The sequence below is a fragment of the Pan paniscus genome, chromosome 16, assembly GCF_029289425.2.
Source record: "Pan paniscus chromosome 16, NHGRI_mPanPan1-v2.0_pri, whole genome shotgun sequence".
In the NCBI taxonomy this organism is placed as follows: domain Eukaryota; kingdom Metazoa; phylum Chordata; class Mammalia; order Primates; family Hominidae; genus Pan; species Pan paniscus.
In genome coordinates this window covers 39,825,930-39,843,188 of record NC_073265.2, presented here as the reverse complement: position 1 = coordinate 39,843,188, position 17,259 = coordinate 39,825,930, and the positions used below count along the sequence as shown (strand labels likewise).

General features: G+C 35.5%; 1 protein-coding gene across 13 annotated transcripts in view; it reads left to right on the top strand.

Moving 5' to 3' along the window:
* Nucleotides 1-17,259, top strand: part of TRPM7 (transient receptor potential cation channel subfamily M member 7) — a 129,294-nt gene that overhangs the window by 94,547 nt on the left and 17,488 nt on the right. For 3 of the 13 annotated variants that reach the window (XR_010109912.1, XM_063596638.1, XM_063596642.1), the window contains exons 24-32: nucleotides 522-706; nucleotides 1,383-1,515; nucleotides 2,503-3,218; nucleotides 5,469-5,533; nucleotides 6,875-6,934; nucleotides 8,631-8,727; nucleotides 11,762-11,832; nucleotides 14,038-14,105; nucleotides 16,321-16,346. Coding sequence is in view for 9 of the 13 variants with exons in the window: in XM_063596638.1 (XP_063452708.1) it covers nucleotides 522-706; nucleotides 1,383-1,515; nucleotides 2,503-3,218; nucleotides 5,469-5,533; nucleotides 6,875-6,934; nucleotides 8,631-8,727; nucleotides 11,762-11,832; nucleotides 14,038-14,105; nucleotides 16,321-16,346 (1,421 nt within the window). In the remaining 4 variants the exon portion in view is untranslated. Of the gene's footprint in view, nucleotides 1-521; nucleotides 707-1,382; nucleotides 1,516-2,502; nucleotides 3,219-5,468; nucleotides 5,534-6,874; nucleotides 6,935-8,630; nucleotides 8,728-11,761; nucleotides 11,833-14,037; nucleotides 14,106-16,320; nucleotides 16,427-17,259 lie in introns of all 13 variants that reach the window. The other 10 variants (XR_010109913.1, XM_063596639.1, XM_008953159.4 and 7 more) reach the window with 10 other exon arrangements.

Sequence of the window (17,259 nt, the reverse complement as noted above, 5' to 3'; positions counted from 1 at the left end):
CCATCTGGGCTCAAGTAGTCCCTCCTGTCTCAGCCTCCAGAGTAGCTGGGACTATAGGCATACACCATCACGCCTGGCTAACTTTTTTGTTTTTAAATAGACAGGGTCTCACTATGGTGCCCAGGCTCGTCTTGAACTCCAGGCCTCAAGCACTCCTCCTGCCTCTTGGCCTTCCAAAGTGCTAAGATTATAGACATGAACCACCATGCCCAGCCAGGATTTTGTTTTTTAAAATTTGCACTTACTTGATTACTAATAAGTCTGAGTATTTTCTTATGTCTTACCCATTTACATACAATATTTTAAATTTGTTTAAATTATTTTTTTCTGCTGAATGTTAGTCTTTGCCTTATACTTACTGCTTGTATCTTTTCCAGTTTCTCATTTGCTATTAGTTTTGTTTACAGAAGGATATTTTTTGAGTTATTATTTAGTACAGAATTACAATGAAATCATCAGTATTTAAAACTTTAAGAGATGATTAACAAAGTTTATTTTATTTTTATTCATTATTTCTCTAGCAATGTGTATTTACAAGTGAAGGCAATTTCCAATATTGTATGGAAGTACCAGCGTTATCATTTTATTATGGCTTATCATGAGAAACCAGTTCTGCCTCCTCCACTTATCATTCTTAGCCATATAGTTTCTCTGTTTTGCTGCATATGTAAGAGAAGAAAGAAAGATAAGACTTCCGATGGACCAAGTAAGTAAACTATATTAAGGCAAATGTTTTCATTTTATCACTTCTCATTTTTACACCAAAGGCTATATATTGATTTTATTCAAAAATGACTTAGTGGATTAATGTTATGGTAGATTTTTGTTACATATGCCTATACATAAAGGAATTTTTAAGTGCAATATGATATCTATAAAAATGGATTTAGCATTAAACTTCGTTATGAGAATGGCATCTCTGTTTCTGTTAAAATGGTAATGTAAACCGAACTTCTTTGCTGTTCTACAAACCATTTTTACAGCTCTGTAAACAATAACAATTTTAGTACATTCTGTGTACATGAGACTAATCATACTGTGTCAAATTATGCTTAAAATTTTACAGGGACTTTCAAATGAGTTCTTAAATTTCTCTGAGTAGATACGTGAGGGAGAGGTATGAGAGAGATAGGGGAGGGATGTTGTATAGGAAAAGGAAATCAGAAGAGGAGGAGGAAGTACCTGATTGTATTCTGCTGACATCACACTGGTGAAGCAAAAAAGAAAGATAATTGTCTAGTGCTTTAGAAGCATAGTAAAAGTTTAAAAAGTGCAGATGATGGATGTAGTCTTAGAAACCCTGAATAATTTGTAAGAATTATGAGCTAAAGTTGAAACCTTGATAGCTCTTCATTGATTTTCTTCTCCTTTTCCTCCCATAGAACTTTTCTTAACAGAAGAAGATCAAAAGAAACTTCATGATTTTGAAGAGCAGTGTGTTGAGATGTATTTCAATGAAAAAGATGACAAATTTCATTCTGGGAGTGAAGAGAGAATTCGTGTCACCTTTGAAAGGTTCAGAAGCCCTTTAGTTAAAATCGGTTATATGTCAAAATGGGATCTATTAGTTATATTTCTTATACATGGTCATTGTTAAATTTATTTTGTCAAACAAGCATAGTTACAGTTTTACATGATGTATTGGAAAGATCATTCAGTTCTATTAATACTTCATATAAGTCAGTTGGTCAGTCTCTTATTTTTTTACCCTAGTTACAGAAGATAGAAGAGTTTACTGTTCTTTACTGTTTGGAGAGAGAAAAGTAAAACTGTCCTCACTATTTTACAGCATTTTTTATTATCATCATCATCATTATTATTTATTTTATTTTTATTTTTTTGAGACAGAGTCTCCTCTTTTGCCCCGGCTGGAGTACAGTGGCACAATCTCCGCTCACTGCAACTTCCGCCTCCCAGGTTCAAGTGATTCTCCTGCCTCAGTTTCCTGAGTAGCTAGGATTACCGGCGTGCACCACCACACCCAGCTGATTTTTATATTTTTAGTAGAGACAGGGTTTCAACATGTTGGCCAAGCTGGTCTCGAACTCCTGACCTCGTGATCTGCCCGCCTCAGCCTCCCAAAGTGCTGGGATTACAGGCGTGAGCCACTGTGCCTGGCCAGCATTTCTTTTTTTCTGTTGGCTTCACTACATTCTGGAAGCATATGGTGTTTGGTAACAGTTACAGTAACAGTAATGGTAGTTCTGTATATATGTAGCTATATATACATTATTTTGTGTTACTTTGATGTGGGGTAATTGGAATAAGTAGCCTGTGGAACAAAAACGTTTTTTGAAATCTTGCATTTTAATATAAGATTAGCACTGGATCCTTCTTAAACATAAGGTAGGCCTTGTATAATTAAATAACTGTACCTTATTTTATATCTTGTTTAAATGCATGTGAAATTTTTCTCTTTTTATCATTATTATTTGAGGCTACAAAATAAAATTCTACATTATTTTTTCACATTTGTAAAAAAAGCTTATTTCTCTCCTACAGAGTGGAACAGATGTGCATTCAGATTAAAGAAGTTGGAGATCGTGTCAACTACATAAAAAGATCATTACAATCATTAGATTCTCAAATTGGCCATTTGCAAGATCTTTCAGCCCTGACGGTAGATACATTAAAAACACTGACTGCCCAGAAAGCGTCGGAAGCTAGCAAAGTTCATAATGAAATCACACGAGAACTGAGCATTTCCAAGCACTTGGCTCAAAACCTTATTGATGATGGTCCTGTAAGACCTTCTGTATGGAAAAAGCATGGTGTTGTAAATACACTTAGCTCCTCTCTTCCTCAAGGTGATCTTGAAAGTAATAATCCTTTTCATTGTAATATTTTAATGAAAGATGACAAAGATCCCCAGTGTAATATATTTGGTCAAGACTTACCTGCAGTACCCCAGAGAAAAGAATTTAATTTTCCAGAGGCTGGTTCCTCTTCTGGTGCCTTATTCCCAAGTGCTGTTTCCCCTCCAGAACTGCGACAGAGACTACATGGGGTAGAACTCTTAAAAATATTTAATAAAAATCAAAAATTAGGCAGTTCATCTACTAGCATACCACATCTGTCATCCCCACCAACCAAATTTTTTGTTAGTACACCATCTCAGCCAAGTTGCAAAAGCCACTTGGAAACTGGAACCAAAGATCAAGAAACTGTTTGCTCTAAAGCTACAGAAGGAGATAATACAGAATTTGGAGCATTTGTAGGTAAGTTTGGCAAATTCGTATTTGTATATCAATATTATTTACTTTTCACCTTAGAAATAATAGAAACATGTACTGTTACAAGTCATTATCTTTTCATAGAGTATAATTATAAAATTTTTAAAAAGAATCAGACACCTGTGATTCTGGTACTTTGGGAGGCTGAGTGGGGAGGATTGCTTGAGCCCAGGAGTTGAGGACCAGCCTGAGCAACATAGCAAGACCCCATCTCTACAAAAAATTTTTGGAAGTAGCCAGGCGCAGTGGCATGTGCCTGAAGTCCCAGCTACTCAGGAGGCTGAGGCAGGCGAACTGCTTGCACCCAGAAGCTGAAAGCTGCAGTGGGCTATGATCACACAACTGCACCATAGCCTGTGTGACAGAATGAGACCCTGTCTCTAGAAATGAAATGAAAAAAAAAAAAATCAGAAGTAGGGGAAATAGACTGAATTAGGCTATAGGAGTTATATTGGCACATAACCTCTTTGATGGAATTTTAGGTTCTGTCTTTTGAATTTGAATATCTTCAATTGGGTTTCATCAACTCTTGTTGAAAACTTAAGTGATTCTTAAGTGTTAAGTACTTGGAGAACCTCATAGGGGAGGTTAGAATCAACTGGAAAAGAACAGTGCCCTATAAATAGATGACCATATAATTTTTTTACCCAAACCAAGACACTTTAAAAGTGAAAGGGTGCACTATTAATAATTATATCAGAACAACAATGGAAATCTAGGAATCTACTGGGAAAATTAGTACTTATGGTGTACCTATTTATATATTCACAGAGAACATTTCAAAAAGGAATGACTTATTCTTATACCTATGATAGCTTAAATAAGAACAGAAAAAAATGTTTATTTTGGCAGTAACACATTAAAGACCTTAGTGAAAACTTTCATGCATAGAGATTATTCAGACAGTATGTTAATAAGCCCATGGAAAATTGCCACATTAAGACCAGCCTAGGAAGTTATCTAGGCACTAAACATGTTGATATTACTTCTAGGCTATATGGGATTCACTCTAGATACATAGATATATAACTTTTCCTACATTAAATATATTCCTTTTTTTTTTTTTTTTTTTTTAAAGACAGAGTCTCCCTCTGTCGCCCAGGCGGGAGTGCAGTGGCACAATCTCGGCTCGCTGCAACCTCTGCCTCCCAGATTCAAGTGATTCCCCTGCCTCAGTCTCCTGAGTAGCTGAGATTACAGGCACACGCCACCACACCTGGCTAATTTCCAATTTATTTTTAAAAATGCATTTTAGCCTATTTGTTAATGTATTACCAGTGGGGTGTATGTATATATCATATATATTTTCTCTACATGTATATTATATAGGAAAAGTTACATATCTGTATATCTAGAGTGAATTCCATATAGCCTAGCAGTAAATATCAGCATGTTCAGTGCCTGAATAACTTGCTAGACTGGTCTTAATGTGGAGATTATACATGGGCTTATTAACATGTTGTCTGAACAATCTCTATGTGTGAAACAGTTTTCATTAAGTTCATTAAAGTGTTATTGCCAAAATATTTTTGTTCTGTTTTTGTTTAAGTTATAGGCATAAGAATAAATCATTCCTTTTTGAGTGATTATCCGTATATATGTAATGCTTTTTTTTTATTAATAGTAAAAATGCTTGGTCCCCTTTTTTCTTTTAAATTTCGAGCTATTTATTCATATCACATGTTGGTTTGTTTTATAAGGACTTTGGCTTTTAACGTTACTGTAAACTTAACTATAATCTTGGCCAGGTGCGGTGGCTCAGGCCTGTAATCCCAGCACTTTGGGAGGCCAAGACAGGCGGATCTCGAGTTCAGGAGTTCAAGACCAGCCTGGCTAACATGGTGAAACCCTGTCTCTACTAAAAATACAAAAATTAGTCAGGCATGGTGGCGCGTGCCTGTAGTCCCAGCTACTCAGGAGGCTGAGGCAGGAGAATTGATTGAACCCGGGAGGCAGAGGTTGCAGTGAGCCAAGGTCATACCACTGCACTCCAGCCTGGGCAACAGAGTGAGACTTGTTCTCAAATTTAAAAAAAACAAAAAAAACTGTAACCTTCACCAGCTTCTTGGCAATTTTCAATTTTATTTATCAAAAGAGCTAAAGGGGACTGCAGAGCCATCAAATGTACTTGAAAAACAGCATAAACCTATTGTTTTTATAAACTTTAAGCAGTGCCATTATTTCGGTGAAGAAAAATAAAAATTTCTCATTGCAACATCTTTTTTTCTATTAAAGGACACAGAGATAGCATGGATTTACAGAGGTTTAAAGAAACATCAAACAAGATAAAAATACTATCCGTAAGTAAATCCTTATTAAAACACCCACAGTTCTATTTATTTTACTATCTTGATGTTTAGTTCAAAATTTAGTTAAACATTTTTTCAGCAAAAATACAGTTTTAGCACATATCATTAACATGCTGATACCAAATATTTGAAGCTGTCCTCAATTTGAAAAAATGAACAATTGAGGAACATGAAAAGGTACAAACAGCTTGCGTAATTATACTCACTAAATAAAAAACATCAGCTATTTAACATTTCTCTCTTTTTTTTTTTTTTTTTTTTTTGAGACGGAGTCTCGCTGTCACCCGGGCTGGAGTACAGTGGTGTGATCTCCGCTTACTGCAACCTCCACCTCCCGGGTTCAAGTGATTCTCCTGCCTCAGCCTCTGGAGTAGCTGGGATTACAGGTGCGCGTCACCATGCCTGGCTAATTTCTGTATTTTTAGTAGAGATGAGGTTTTACCGTGTTGTCCAGGCTGGTCTCAAATTCCTGACCTCAAGCGATCCGCCTGCCTCAGCTTCCCAAGGTGCTGGGATTATAGGCGTGAGCCGCTGTGCCCGGCCTACATTTCTTTTTTAAAAATTTCTTCTCCCCATATGTTTTCCACTGATTAAATACTTAATGAGCTCACTCTTCCCAGATCCAAAAGTTTTATTAGAACATGACCCTGACTCTTAGAAACCTATTGTCTAGCAGTGAGAAGCTGTATATTATGTACAAGTGCAAGATAATTTGATAAATGTTTGTTAAATAAGTTTCAAAATATGTAGAACAGCTGGCAAAAAAGGTGTATTCTTGCCTGCAAAGTTGGTTTTATTTCTTAAATGTTGCTCTCATATATTACTTGTGACTATTTAGAGCCTTTAGAGTGGTAATGTGGCTACACCAAGATAATTAAAAACACCTAGAAAGGTGTTAAGCTTCTCTAGCCCTTAAAGAACTTACATTATAGAAATGTTAAGTGACATACACAGTGAAAACAGGACCTTTCCTAAAGCTAGAACCAAGGAAATGATAATGACGTAGGAGTCTCTATGAATGATTACTTTTTATGTGATCCAAGTGAATTATGTAATTGCTGTCAGGCCATATTACTTACTACCCTACATATAAAAAGTAGACTCAAATGCATTTTTATATTGTAACATTTTGTATTTTAATTATTATATTTTGATTAAAGTATTGTACTAAATCGATTAACTTAATTTAATATCTATTAACTAGATGTTGATAACTTGGAATTTAATTGGTTATTATATGCAAATTGAGGTGTAATGATTACCTGGGTTTTTTCCTTTCTGTATTTGCCTTTAAGTTTGAGAATAGTTGCATAATTTTCTTACCTCAAATAGGAGCAGCAGAATGATGTAAGAAATGTGATTATGGAGTATACAGAGATGCCTAAATATGAGGTAAAGTCTCTTTAGTATATGCAGAAGTCAGAAAGTCAGCTTAAAATATACCCATGTGCTTTTAGATGGAGGAAATAGGTGTAGGTTCAGCGGACCTATTATAAGACTATAATTTGCAGTGTTTTCTAACCATTTTAATTATGGCATATTTAGACTGAGAGCTAAATAAATGGATCAAGTTCACTTAGGTAGCCTTAGCTGACACACAATAAAAAGAGAAGAAAAGCGGGAATGAGAAAAAGTGCTAGAAAGAAGAAAGAACAGACTGCTGTCTACCAAATTGGTTTTATAATTATTGCCATATGACATATGGAATATCTGTATTCCATATAGGGTTGAAGTAGATTTTATAGGTAAATGAAATGTTTTATGGACTTTCATAAGTTTTAGTAAAGCTGTTTATAATGTAGAATTATTTAAACCTAAGTTCATCACATTTTCTTTTTCTTTACACAAATTATTGTCATATTGCCACACTCTGGTGGTATCATTTTGCTATTGCGAAGCACTTGATAGAAGTAAGACATAAAATTTAGGATAAATGGACATTTCTTAATGGGAAAAGGTAAAGCATCAGAGTTTTCCCACAGATTTCACCTTTTTAATAATGAACTTAAAGAAAAAACGTGCTGAAAATTTTTAAGTGGCAGGTACTCCTTAATAAAAACAAGACATTGCAAGTTTCTGTGAGTTAGCAGAAAAGCAGTAGCTGTGTTTTGATTTAAACAACTTTTTTTTTGAGATGGAGCAAGACTCCATCTCAAAAAAAAAAAAAAAAAGCAGTATTTATTGAGCCAGTAAAGCCTTCAGGGCTTTCCAAACACATAAATAATAGAAAAATATTAAGGGAAAATGTAGAGATTTAAGTACCTAAAAAACATAGTCAAAAGAAATTTGAAATACAAATTGAAATCTGACAAAATAGTGAGCATATAGATAACCTTGTTGTATAAATAGCTCATACAAAGCAATAAGAAAGTTACCAAGATCCCCAAAAGGAAATAGTTCCCCCACCATTAATGTTATCAGTGTGTCAAGATTCATGTAAGATAATAGCTTCTTTGGGGGTGAGGTGAATTCATAATGATTGCGTTTTTTCTCCACAGTTTTGTATATTTTTCCAACTTTTTTGTGAGGTTTTTTGTTTTCTTTTGTTTTTGTTTTTTTCTTGAGACGGAGTCTCGTTCTGCCAGCAGGCTGGAGTGCAGTGGCTTGATCTTGGCTCACTGCACCCTACGCCTCCCGGGTTCAAGTGATTCTCCTGCCTCAGCCTCCTGAGTAGCTGGGACTACAGGCATGCGCCACCACAACCAGCTGATTTTGTATTTTTAGTAGAGATGGGGTTTCACCATGTTGGCCAAGATGGTCTCGATCTCTTGACATCATGATCCGCCCGCCTCGACCTCCCAAAGTGCTGGGATTACAGGTGTGAGTCACCACGCCCAGTCTGAGTTTTTATTATTATAAAAAATTCATTTGGATGGATTTATGAACAGTAGGAAAATAAGGTGTTTTGGTGCAGTTTTTGAAATTGGCATTGAAGAAAATAACCATAATCTATAATACACCCATTGGTGTCCAGGTAGAATAAAGCATATTGAGCTAAATAGATCAAGGGACTCTAATACTACTTAGAGTAATGGGTTGAAATTTAGTTCAATTATTTTCAAATTATATGTCTGCACAATATTTGCAGAATAACAATACTTCTGAAAACACTTTGAAACGAGTGAGTTCTCTTGCTGGATTTACTGACTGTCACAGAACTTCCATTCCTGTTCATTCAAAACAAGGTGAGTATTTTGACTATATGAATAGTGTCAGAAAACATAGTCATTTACACTTTAAATGTATTTTATGTTTGTCAAACACGTGAGCAGTGAATGGTGCAGGAGTCAGAAGATGAAAATTCTGATCTGCCATAGTTACTGTAACCTTGAATAAGTCGTAATCCTAGCATTCATTAGAATGTTTTATTAGAATATGTTTTACAAATTGTTTATTCTGTAAAGATGGAATAGAAAAACTTTTTATAAATCTGCTGCTTTTAGCTTTTACAAATGTATCTGTTCATCTGTATCATGTTTTAATCTGTATCATCACTTATTCAACATATTTTTCTAGTTTAACTTTTAAAAATAATACATTTTTGGTTCAAAATTAAAATACACACACTCTGAAAATTTTCCCTCTCACTCTGTTCCCACATTTAACCACTATTTGTCTACCCTTTAGAGTTTTATGCTTATACAATCATGTATGACAGTACAATCTTATACCTCTCATTTTTTACACAAAAGGTCACAGACAATACATATTGCCTTGTACCATTAATTTTTCATTTACTATATTGTGGTGATGTTTCCATATCATAATTTTTTATAAGTCAAAATTATATATGCACATCGTTGAAAAGTTGAATAATTATAAAGGTTCCTTAAGAAAAATAGTACTACATTGTCCATCTCACCATCACTTCTTTCATTTTCCTTTGGCATGCTGAATTCAGCAATGCATATTATGACCAAATTGGGTTTATTCCAGGAATAAAAGTTGTCTTAACATTCAAAAATATAATTGTGATAATGCATGATAGTAGCAGATTAAAGGAGAAAAATCATGAGATCATCTTAACAGCTGATTTGGTTAACATTCAGTATTCATTCTTAATCTCAAAAAGGATATCAACAAAAAATTATCACAAAGCATCAAACTTCATAGTGAACTATTGAAAGCCCAAGATGGGGAGCAAGACAAGGATTTTGACTGTTACTGTTTCTGTTTTACATTCTAGCCAGAGCAATAAAGCAAGTAAAATAAATGGTAGAGTGGGCCAGGTGGCTTAAGCCTGTAATCCTAGCACTTTGGGAGGCCGAGGCAGGTGGATCACCTGAGGTCAGGAGTTCAAGACCAACTTGGTCAACATGGCGAAACTCCATCTCTACTAAAAATACAAAAATTAGCTAGATGTGGTGGTGCACGTCTGTAATCCCAGCTACTTGGGAGGCTGAGGAAGAAGAATCGCTTGAACCCAGGAGATGGAGGTTGCAGTGAGCCAAGATAGCGCGACTGCACTCCAGCCTGTGCAATGGGAATGGGAGCGAGACTCCATCTCAAACAAAAAAGAAAAAGAGAAAGAAATGGTAGAAGGATTAGGAGGGAAGAAAAAGAATTCTCAGTATTTAAGATAACATAGATGTTATTTCTAAGTTAGTATGCTTATATGGATTGAACATCCCAAAATCTAAAATGCTCCGAAATCCAAAATTTTTGAGTACTGACTGAAAGGAAATGCTCATTGGAGCGTTTCAGATTTCAGATTTTCAGATGCTCACCTGGGTGAGTATAATGCAAATATTCCAAATTTTTTTTTTAAAAAAACAGAAATCTGAAACACTTCTGATCCCAAGCATTTCTAGTAAGTGATACTCAAACCTACCTGTATTGCAGCATCCTCATATTTCAGTTTTAGGCCGTATCTGTTGACCTTCCACTAAAGAAGACAAGAATTGAACTCTCTTTTCTCACTCTGTATTCCCAGAACGAACACACACACACGCACCTGTTCACCCTTTTCCACCAAGTATAGTTACAGTTTTGGTTAAATCAACACTCTAGGTTCTCTGGTATTTAACCAGATTTCTTCATGATATTCAGAATATAATGTATTCTGTCAGTTTCATCATATTGAAAACATTTTGCCCAGAGTCTTCTAATATATCTCAGTCTGGTCTTTTTGTCCTCTACACCTGGAATACAAATTTTGTTCTGAGATTTTCCTTTCTTCATTCTGAGGTTATCCTTTGTTGTACTGTAAAATTGTAAGCTTTCTCTAAGTTGATTTGTAACTTAATGACCTGACTTTTTTTGGAAGTAGGCTTAATTCTAAAGTTCATTTCGGATAAATAAGATATGACAACAAAGGTATTATCATAAATTGGGGAAAAGGATTATTCATTGCGGCACTGTTTATCATAGGAAGAGATTGGAAACAGATCAAATTTCCATCAGTAGGAGTTTGTTTAAATACATTAATGTGTATCCAATATGAAATAAAGAGAGCATCAAAAGATAATTGGGAAATCTTCTCTGTTCTTCTGTAGAAAATCTCTAAGCTGGCTAGGCGCAGTGGCTCACACCTGTAATCCCAGCACTTTGGGAGGTTGAGGCGGGTGGATCACCTGAGGTCAGGAGTTTGAGACCAGCCTGAACAAGGAGAAACCCAGTCTCTACTGAAAACAAAATTAGCCGGGCATGGTGGCACATGCCTGTAATGCCAGCTACTAGGGAGGCTGAGGCAGGAGAATCGCTTGAACTCAGGAGGCAGAGGTTGTGGTGAGCTGAGATTGTGCCACTGCTCTCCAGCCTGGGCAACAAGAGTGAAACTCTGTCTCAAAAAAAAAAACAAAAACTCTAAGCTTAAAGTTTAAAAAAACAAAACCCTCAAGACATATATGTTTCTCTACCATTTATGTTAAATATTGGCGGGGGTATGTGTATACACATACAAATATCCCAGGAAGAATATACAAGAAATGAATTACCTTTACTGTCCCCAGTCAGGGTGATTGGGAACAGGAGGGGGAGAAATTTTTTTTTACTTCATACTCTCATTTATTGTTGCCTTTTCACAATAAATTGAATAGTTTACTCAAAATAAATTGAATAATTTATGGGCTTCATGTAACTCTTGTGTTCAGCGTGTTGAGGAAAGGTTGAGTTATCTTATGAAGGTTATACTGTGCCTAGAATACTTTGTGTTTGGTTAGTTGGTATTCATAAAACTTCAGTTGTGTAGCTTTTTTATATTTTTTAATTTTCTTTTAGCAGAAAAAATCAGTAGAAGGCCATCTACCGAAGACACTCATGAAGTAGATTCCAAAGCAGCTTTAATACCGGTTTGTAGATTTCAACTAAACAGATATATATCATTAAATACATTAAACTTTTTTAGATAAGATCTACAAAGTGGTGATATTTGGGACTATATCAAAAATTCAAAAAAATTTTTCTTAAGAAAACTGACTTTAGCATAGTAGCAGTTACAGAAAAGTTTCTTACAGTGAATAGTCAGGAATTTTAAAGAAAAATTTATGCAGAATAAAGGCAGGAATCTCTTTTTGTTTGAACTGAAGCTAATTATATGAACTCATTTCCAGCTAACTGCGATAATGATTGATTTTGCAAATTCCCTTTAAAAGCACACACTGACAAGACAAAAAGCTCAGGAAAAGGCAGAAAAATTACTCCTTTATAATCAAGTATTATATATAAGTCAGTGCTCATAATTTTGCTCAAGAAAATATTGACTTACATTCAAAATATATCTGTTCTGGCATAGAGAGATTATGTTGTTAAAATCATGTTATTGAAAAAAGTTATTTCAGTGGGGAAAGAGGTTAGTTAACAAAGAGATTCACAGTAACAAATCCTCCTTTCTGGAGGGACTCTTCCTGACCCTGAGCTGCACAACTTTGCAACAAATTAAAGCCTAACCGAAGATGACCTCACAATGGCAATTTAGAACTCATGGGAGTCAACTTACATAAACGGTATTTGATTTCTGATAACTTAAGATAGTGGAATTATTGGTTATAGATGACAAAATAAGTATGTTTAAAGTGATTATGGACATAAAAAAGTTTTAAATATAAAACATGAGAAAAGAAGGAGATACTATTCAAAAAGACTGGCAAATTTGAAAAACTAGAAATAAAAAAAAAACTCGGTGGGGGCTGTGTGCAGTGGCTCATGCCTGTAATCCCAGCACTTTGGGAGGCCGAAGTGGGTGGATCACTTGAGATCAGGAGTTCAAGCAGCCTGGCCAACCTGACAAAACCCTGTCTCTACTAAAAATCAAAACTTATCTGGGTGTGGTGGCACATGCCTGTAATTCAGCTACTCGGGAGGCTGAGGCAGGAGAGTCTCCTGAACCAGGGAGGTGGAGGTTGCAGTGAGCCGAGATTGCGCCACTGCCCTCCAGCCTGGGCTTCAGAGTGAAACTCCATCTCAAAAAAACCCCACTCAGTGGGAGTTAATTAACAGATTAGGCACATCTGAAGGGAAAATTACTAAACTGGATCAGAATGCAACACAGAACTATAATTAAATGGATTAAAGTAATAATAATAAATTGTCCACAAGATGATTAAAGTAAAAAAAAAAGATAAACTACATAGTCAGATGGAAAATATATTAAAGGTAAAGAGACATGGAAGACATATCTAACTGGCCTTGAGAGAGTAGACAAAATTTGAAGAGATTAGAAATGGTTTAGAATTTTACAAAATGATAAAATATGTGAAGATTCAAATTCGGGCAGAATGAGTCTCAAACTGGGGAAGTAAAAATAAACCCACACCTAGGAACATTATACAACTGCAGAATGAAAACCATATGCACATATACACAACAAAGGCTTCAGTGAAATATGCCTAAATGTCATGAGCATTCACAGCTTACATGATTTTAATTTTTCTGTTTGTATTTTGATGTTTATATGTATATGTATATATACATATATATATTTATTATTATTTTTTTTTTCGAGATGGAGTCTCGCTCTGTCGCCTAGGCTGGAGTGCAATGGCACGATCTTGGCTCACTGCAACCTCCACCTCCCAGATTCAAGTGATTCTCCTGCCTCAGCCTCCCAAGTAGCTGAGATTATAGGCGCCCGCCACCACGCCCAGCTAATTTTTGTATTTTTAGTAGAGACGAGGTTTCACCAGATTGGCCAGGCTGGTCTCGAACTCCTGACCTCAGGTGATCCACCCACCTCGGCCTCCCAAAGTGCTGGGATTATAGGTGTGAGCCACCGTACCCGGCCACAAATATATATTTTAAGAGAATAGAATTGTCTTCAAACAATATAAAAATTCATAAAGAATAGAAAGACTATGTTGTGGGAAATAACAGAATTTTTTATTCCACCTTGTTGAATAGTCTTATGGTAGTTACATTTACAGTAAATACAGTTACAATAAATAAATTTATTGTTTTATGAAACAAGAACTGTATGTTAGTTTTTTAGCCTTTCATTCTTAAAATATAAGAAAAAAAGTTAAACCGTTATGCTTCATCTAGAGATTTTTGTCTTTAAGGTTTTTGTGTGTGTGTGTTTTTTTTTACTGAAGGATTGGTTACAAGATAGACCGTCAAACAGAGAAATGTAAGTAAGCTTTTTCTTACCATTAGCTTGCAAAGTATCATAGTTATTGAATGTTGTCTTTTTTCCTGCTCTTTACATCATCTCTTTAACATTTCTTTATGAGTGATGATTATTTATTCTAGCATCTCCTCTCTTCACATAGATGAGATTAGGGGAACAAGTTTATTATGAGTTAATATAAAAGTTAAAATTTATTATTTTCATATAGTTGTACTATAATTACAACTCTACTAAGGTCTTCCTAATAGTGATACAATTCTGATTTTATTATTTAGTCCTGTTTCTAACTTATTCCTGAATAAATTTGTTGAGAGACCTAGTTTGAGACTTTAGTTTTGTACTTGCTTGATTTCTCTATCCATCATTCTAGTCAAACCTTGCATCTGCTTTTGGTAGGCACTTTGATGATTAGAGCAGTAATACACAGTATACATTAGAAAGCCTGCATACAGGAAGATCCACTAGGAAGCTGATGTGGTAATCCAAAACCAAAAGTGGAAACTATAGGCAATCTGACAGGTTATTGTCCCCAGAAAGTAAAACTTTTTAGTACATACTAGACATAAGGGTAAAGACAAATCTAAGATAATCTCTGTGTTTCCATCCTAGGAATTAGTATTGTAGAATTCCAAAGGATATGCAAAAAAAAAAAAAAAAAAAAAGTCTTGTTTTGACACCCACCTGATACTGGAAGCATGGTAGGGTTATTTTCTCATATGGATTACTTGAGCAGAGAAGCCAATTTGGGGGAAATTATTATTCTGCAGTGTTTTTCCCCTTCTGTGAATCAGAAATAAATCTGGGCCAGGCATGGTGCTTCACACCTGTGATCCCAGCACTTTGGGAGGCCAAGGTGGGTGGATCGCTTGAGCCCAGGTGTTGGGGACCAGCCTGAGAAACATAGTGAGACCCCATCTCTAAATTAGCTGGGTATAGTGGTGTGCGCTTTTGGTCCTAGCTACTCAGGAGGCTTGAGGCGGAAGGATTGTTTGAGCGCAGGAGTAGTGAGCCATGATTGCACCACTTCACTCCAGCCTGGGCAACAGCGAGACCTAGTCTCAAAACAAACAATTTTTTTGAAAAAAGAAAATAAATAAATCTGAATATATAGAGAAGAAAATAAACCTGGGCCACAGGATAAGCAGCTGCTCAAATTGAGTTTCCTGACCCTGGAATGGCATTTGGAAGGCCCACCTATAGTCAGACCTCTTCAAGGAATATTTTCTTTTATAACCAAAGCCATGGGATGTAAGTACAAAATAGGCACTTCAAGTTGGTGTTAATTCCGGTGTCTAACAACAGAACATTGTCTTCTTGCAGAATGCTGACCCTGAGAATTACCCATAAAGGTGGAGCTGATTGGCAGCCCTTTGAGTGCTGAGAAAAGAGTGATTGATTAGCAGCAGGCAAAGGAATGATGTTAGGTTCAAAATACTTTTTGTAAGAAAATGTTTCTATTAAGGTGAAAATCAACAGGAAACAACAGGGTCAGATAGAATGTAGGAGCTGGAAAGAGACAGGTTATCTACTCCCAAGGTCCTTTCTGGATCTGGTCCTTTCATTCCTGAGCAAGGCTACATAGCTGTGTAATGAAAGTGCTAAGCCTCTAACCCATTTTCCTTTATTCTCATTCTGTTCTCTTTTCCACTCTACCTGTGCGTGTAGTTGACACTGGAATCCTTGGAAGTAAAAGAACCTGCATTTGGTGCCAGTGTATGTTGTTATAAATAAATACAGTTAACATTGGGAGAAATATTTTTCAACATTAGAAACTAAGAGGCAAAATGACATCTACTTAACTTTTCTCTCAATTCTTTGTCCATCAATTCTATTGAAATATTTCTAGCATCCTGCAAAGTCATCTCAATGTATTGTTACAGTACTGGAATGAATCTCCACAAATACAGAAGTTATGAAATAGTTTATTAGTATAGAGCCTTCAATTTGGCACCAAACTGCTAATAATATTTATGCATAAATTGGAGATACAAGTTATTAATAAGTAGATACATATGGATATATATATATAGATATATATATCTATATATGGATTGGGATTGGCTTAAGGGAAATGGCAAATATTCAAAGGGAATCAATTTCAGAATTTCCTTAATAATATTTTTTATATAATAATTGTATAAAATCAAAAAATTAAATGATAGCCAAAACTTAAATCATAGCACAGCTTATACTATATTTTTTGGTGTTTCTTTAGGCCATCTGAAGAAGGAACATTAAATGGTGAGTCTGTGTGGTAGATTGAACGTGAAAAAAATGAGAATCTTACATGATCTGTTACAGCAAACACCACATTATTCTAGGTAAGATATTTTAGACTTCAAGCTAGAAAAAGCCAAGGTATTGAGTTCTTCCCTCATATACTTTCTCCTTACTGTAGATGTTTCACAAACACACGAACCACCCTGTGAATGATAATATCTTTACTGTCACACTTCCTCCCTGCTACTTGGTCTCTGCTATACAGCCTGCTCCTTTTCTAATATTCCATCTGTTTTAACAAATGAAACTTTTAGTCAGCTGAGTTATTCTTGACCACCTTGACTTTGTACTCACAAAGTCCTATTGCATTTACTTCCTACATGTCTCTAAAATCCATCCTCCACTATACATCCCACTGCTGCTTTCAGCTTAGACCATTACTTTGTCAACCTTTTATCGAAGTGTATAGTGCATACAGAATAGTGCAGAATTCAGTGAATTCTTACAAAGTAAGTATAGCCATGTAATCAGCACCTAAAAACAATTTTGCCTATATCTCCATTCCTTTGTTTCTACTTCTTACAGTCCCTGCCCCTAAAACAATAGTTTCACCTATTTTGGGGTGTATGTGCATGTGTGAGTGTTTGCATGTATGTGCATATTGGCTATATAAATGAAATTGTACAGTATATACTGTTCCGTGTCTTGCTTCTTCTTCTTAACATATTGTTATAAAATTCATCAATATTGCTGTGGATAGTGGTAATTTGTGCATTCTCACTACTATATAAAATTTCCTTATGTAAATATATTGAATTTACTTATCCATTCTGCTATTTGGTGGTCATTTCAGTAGCTTCCACTGTATGGCTATTATGACTTGCTGCTACAAGCATTCTTGTTCATGTTGTTTGATAAACATATGTATTTATTT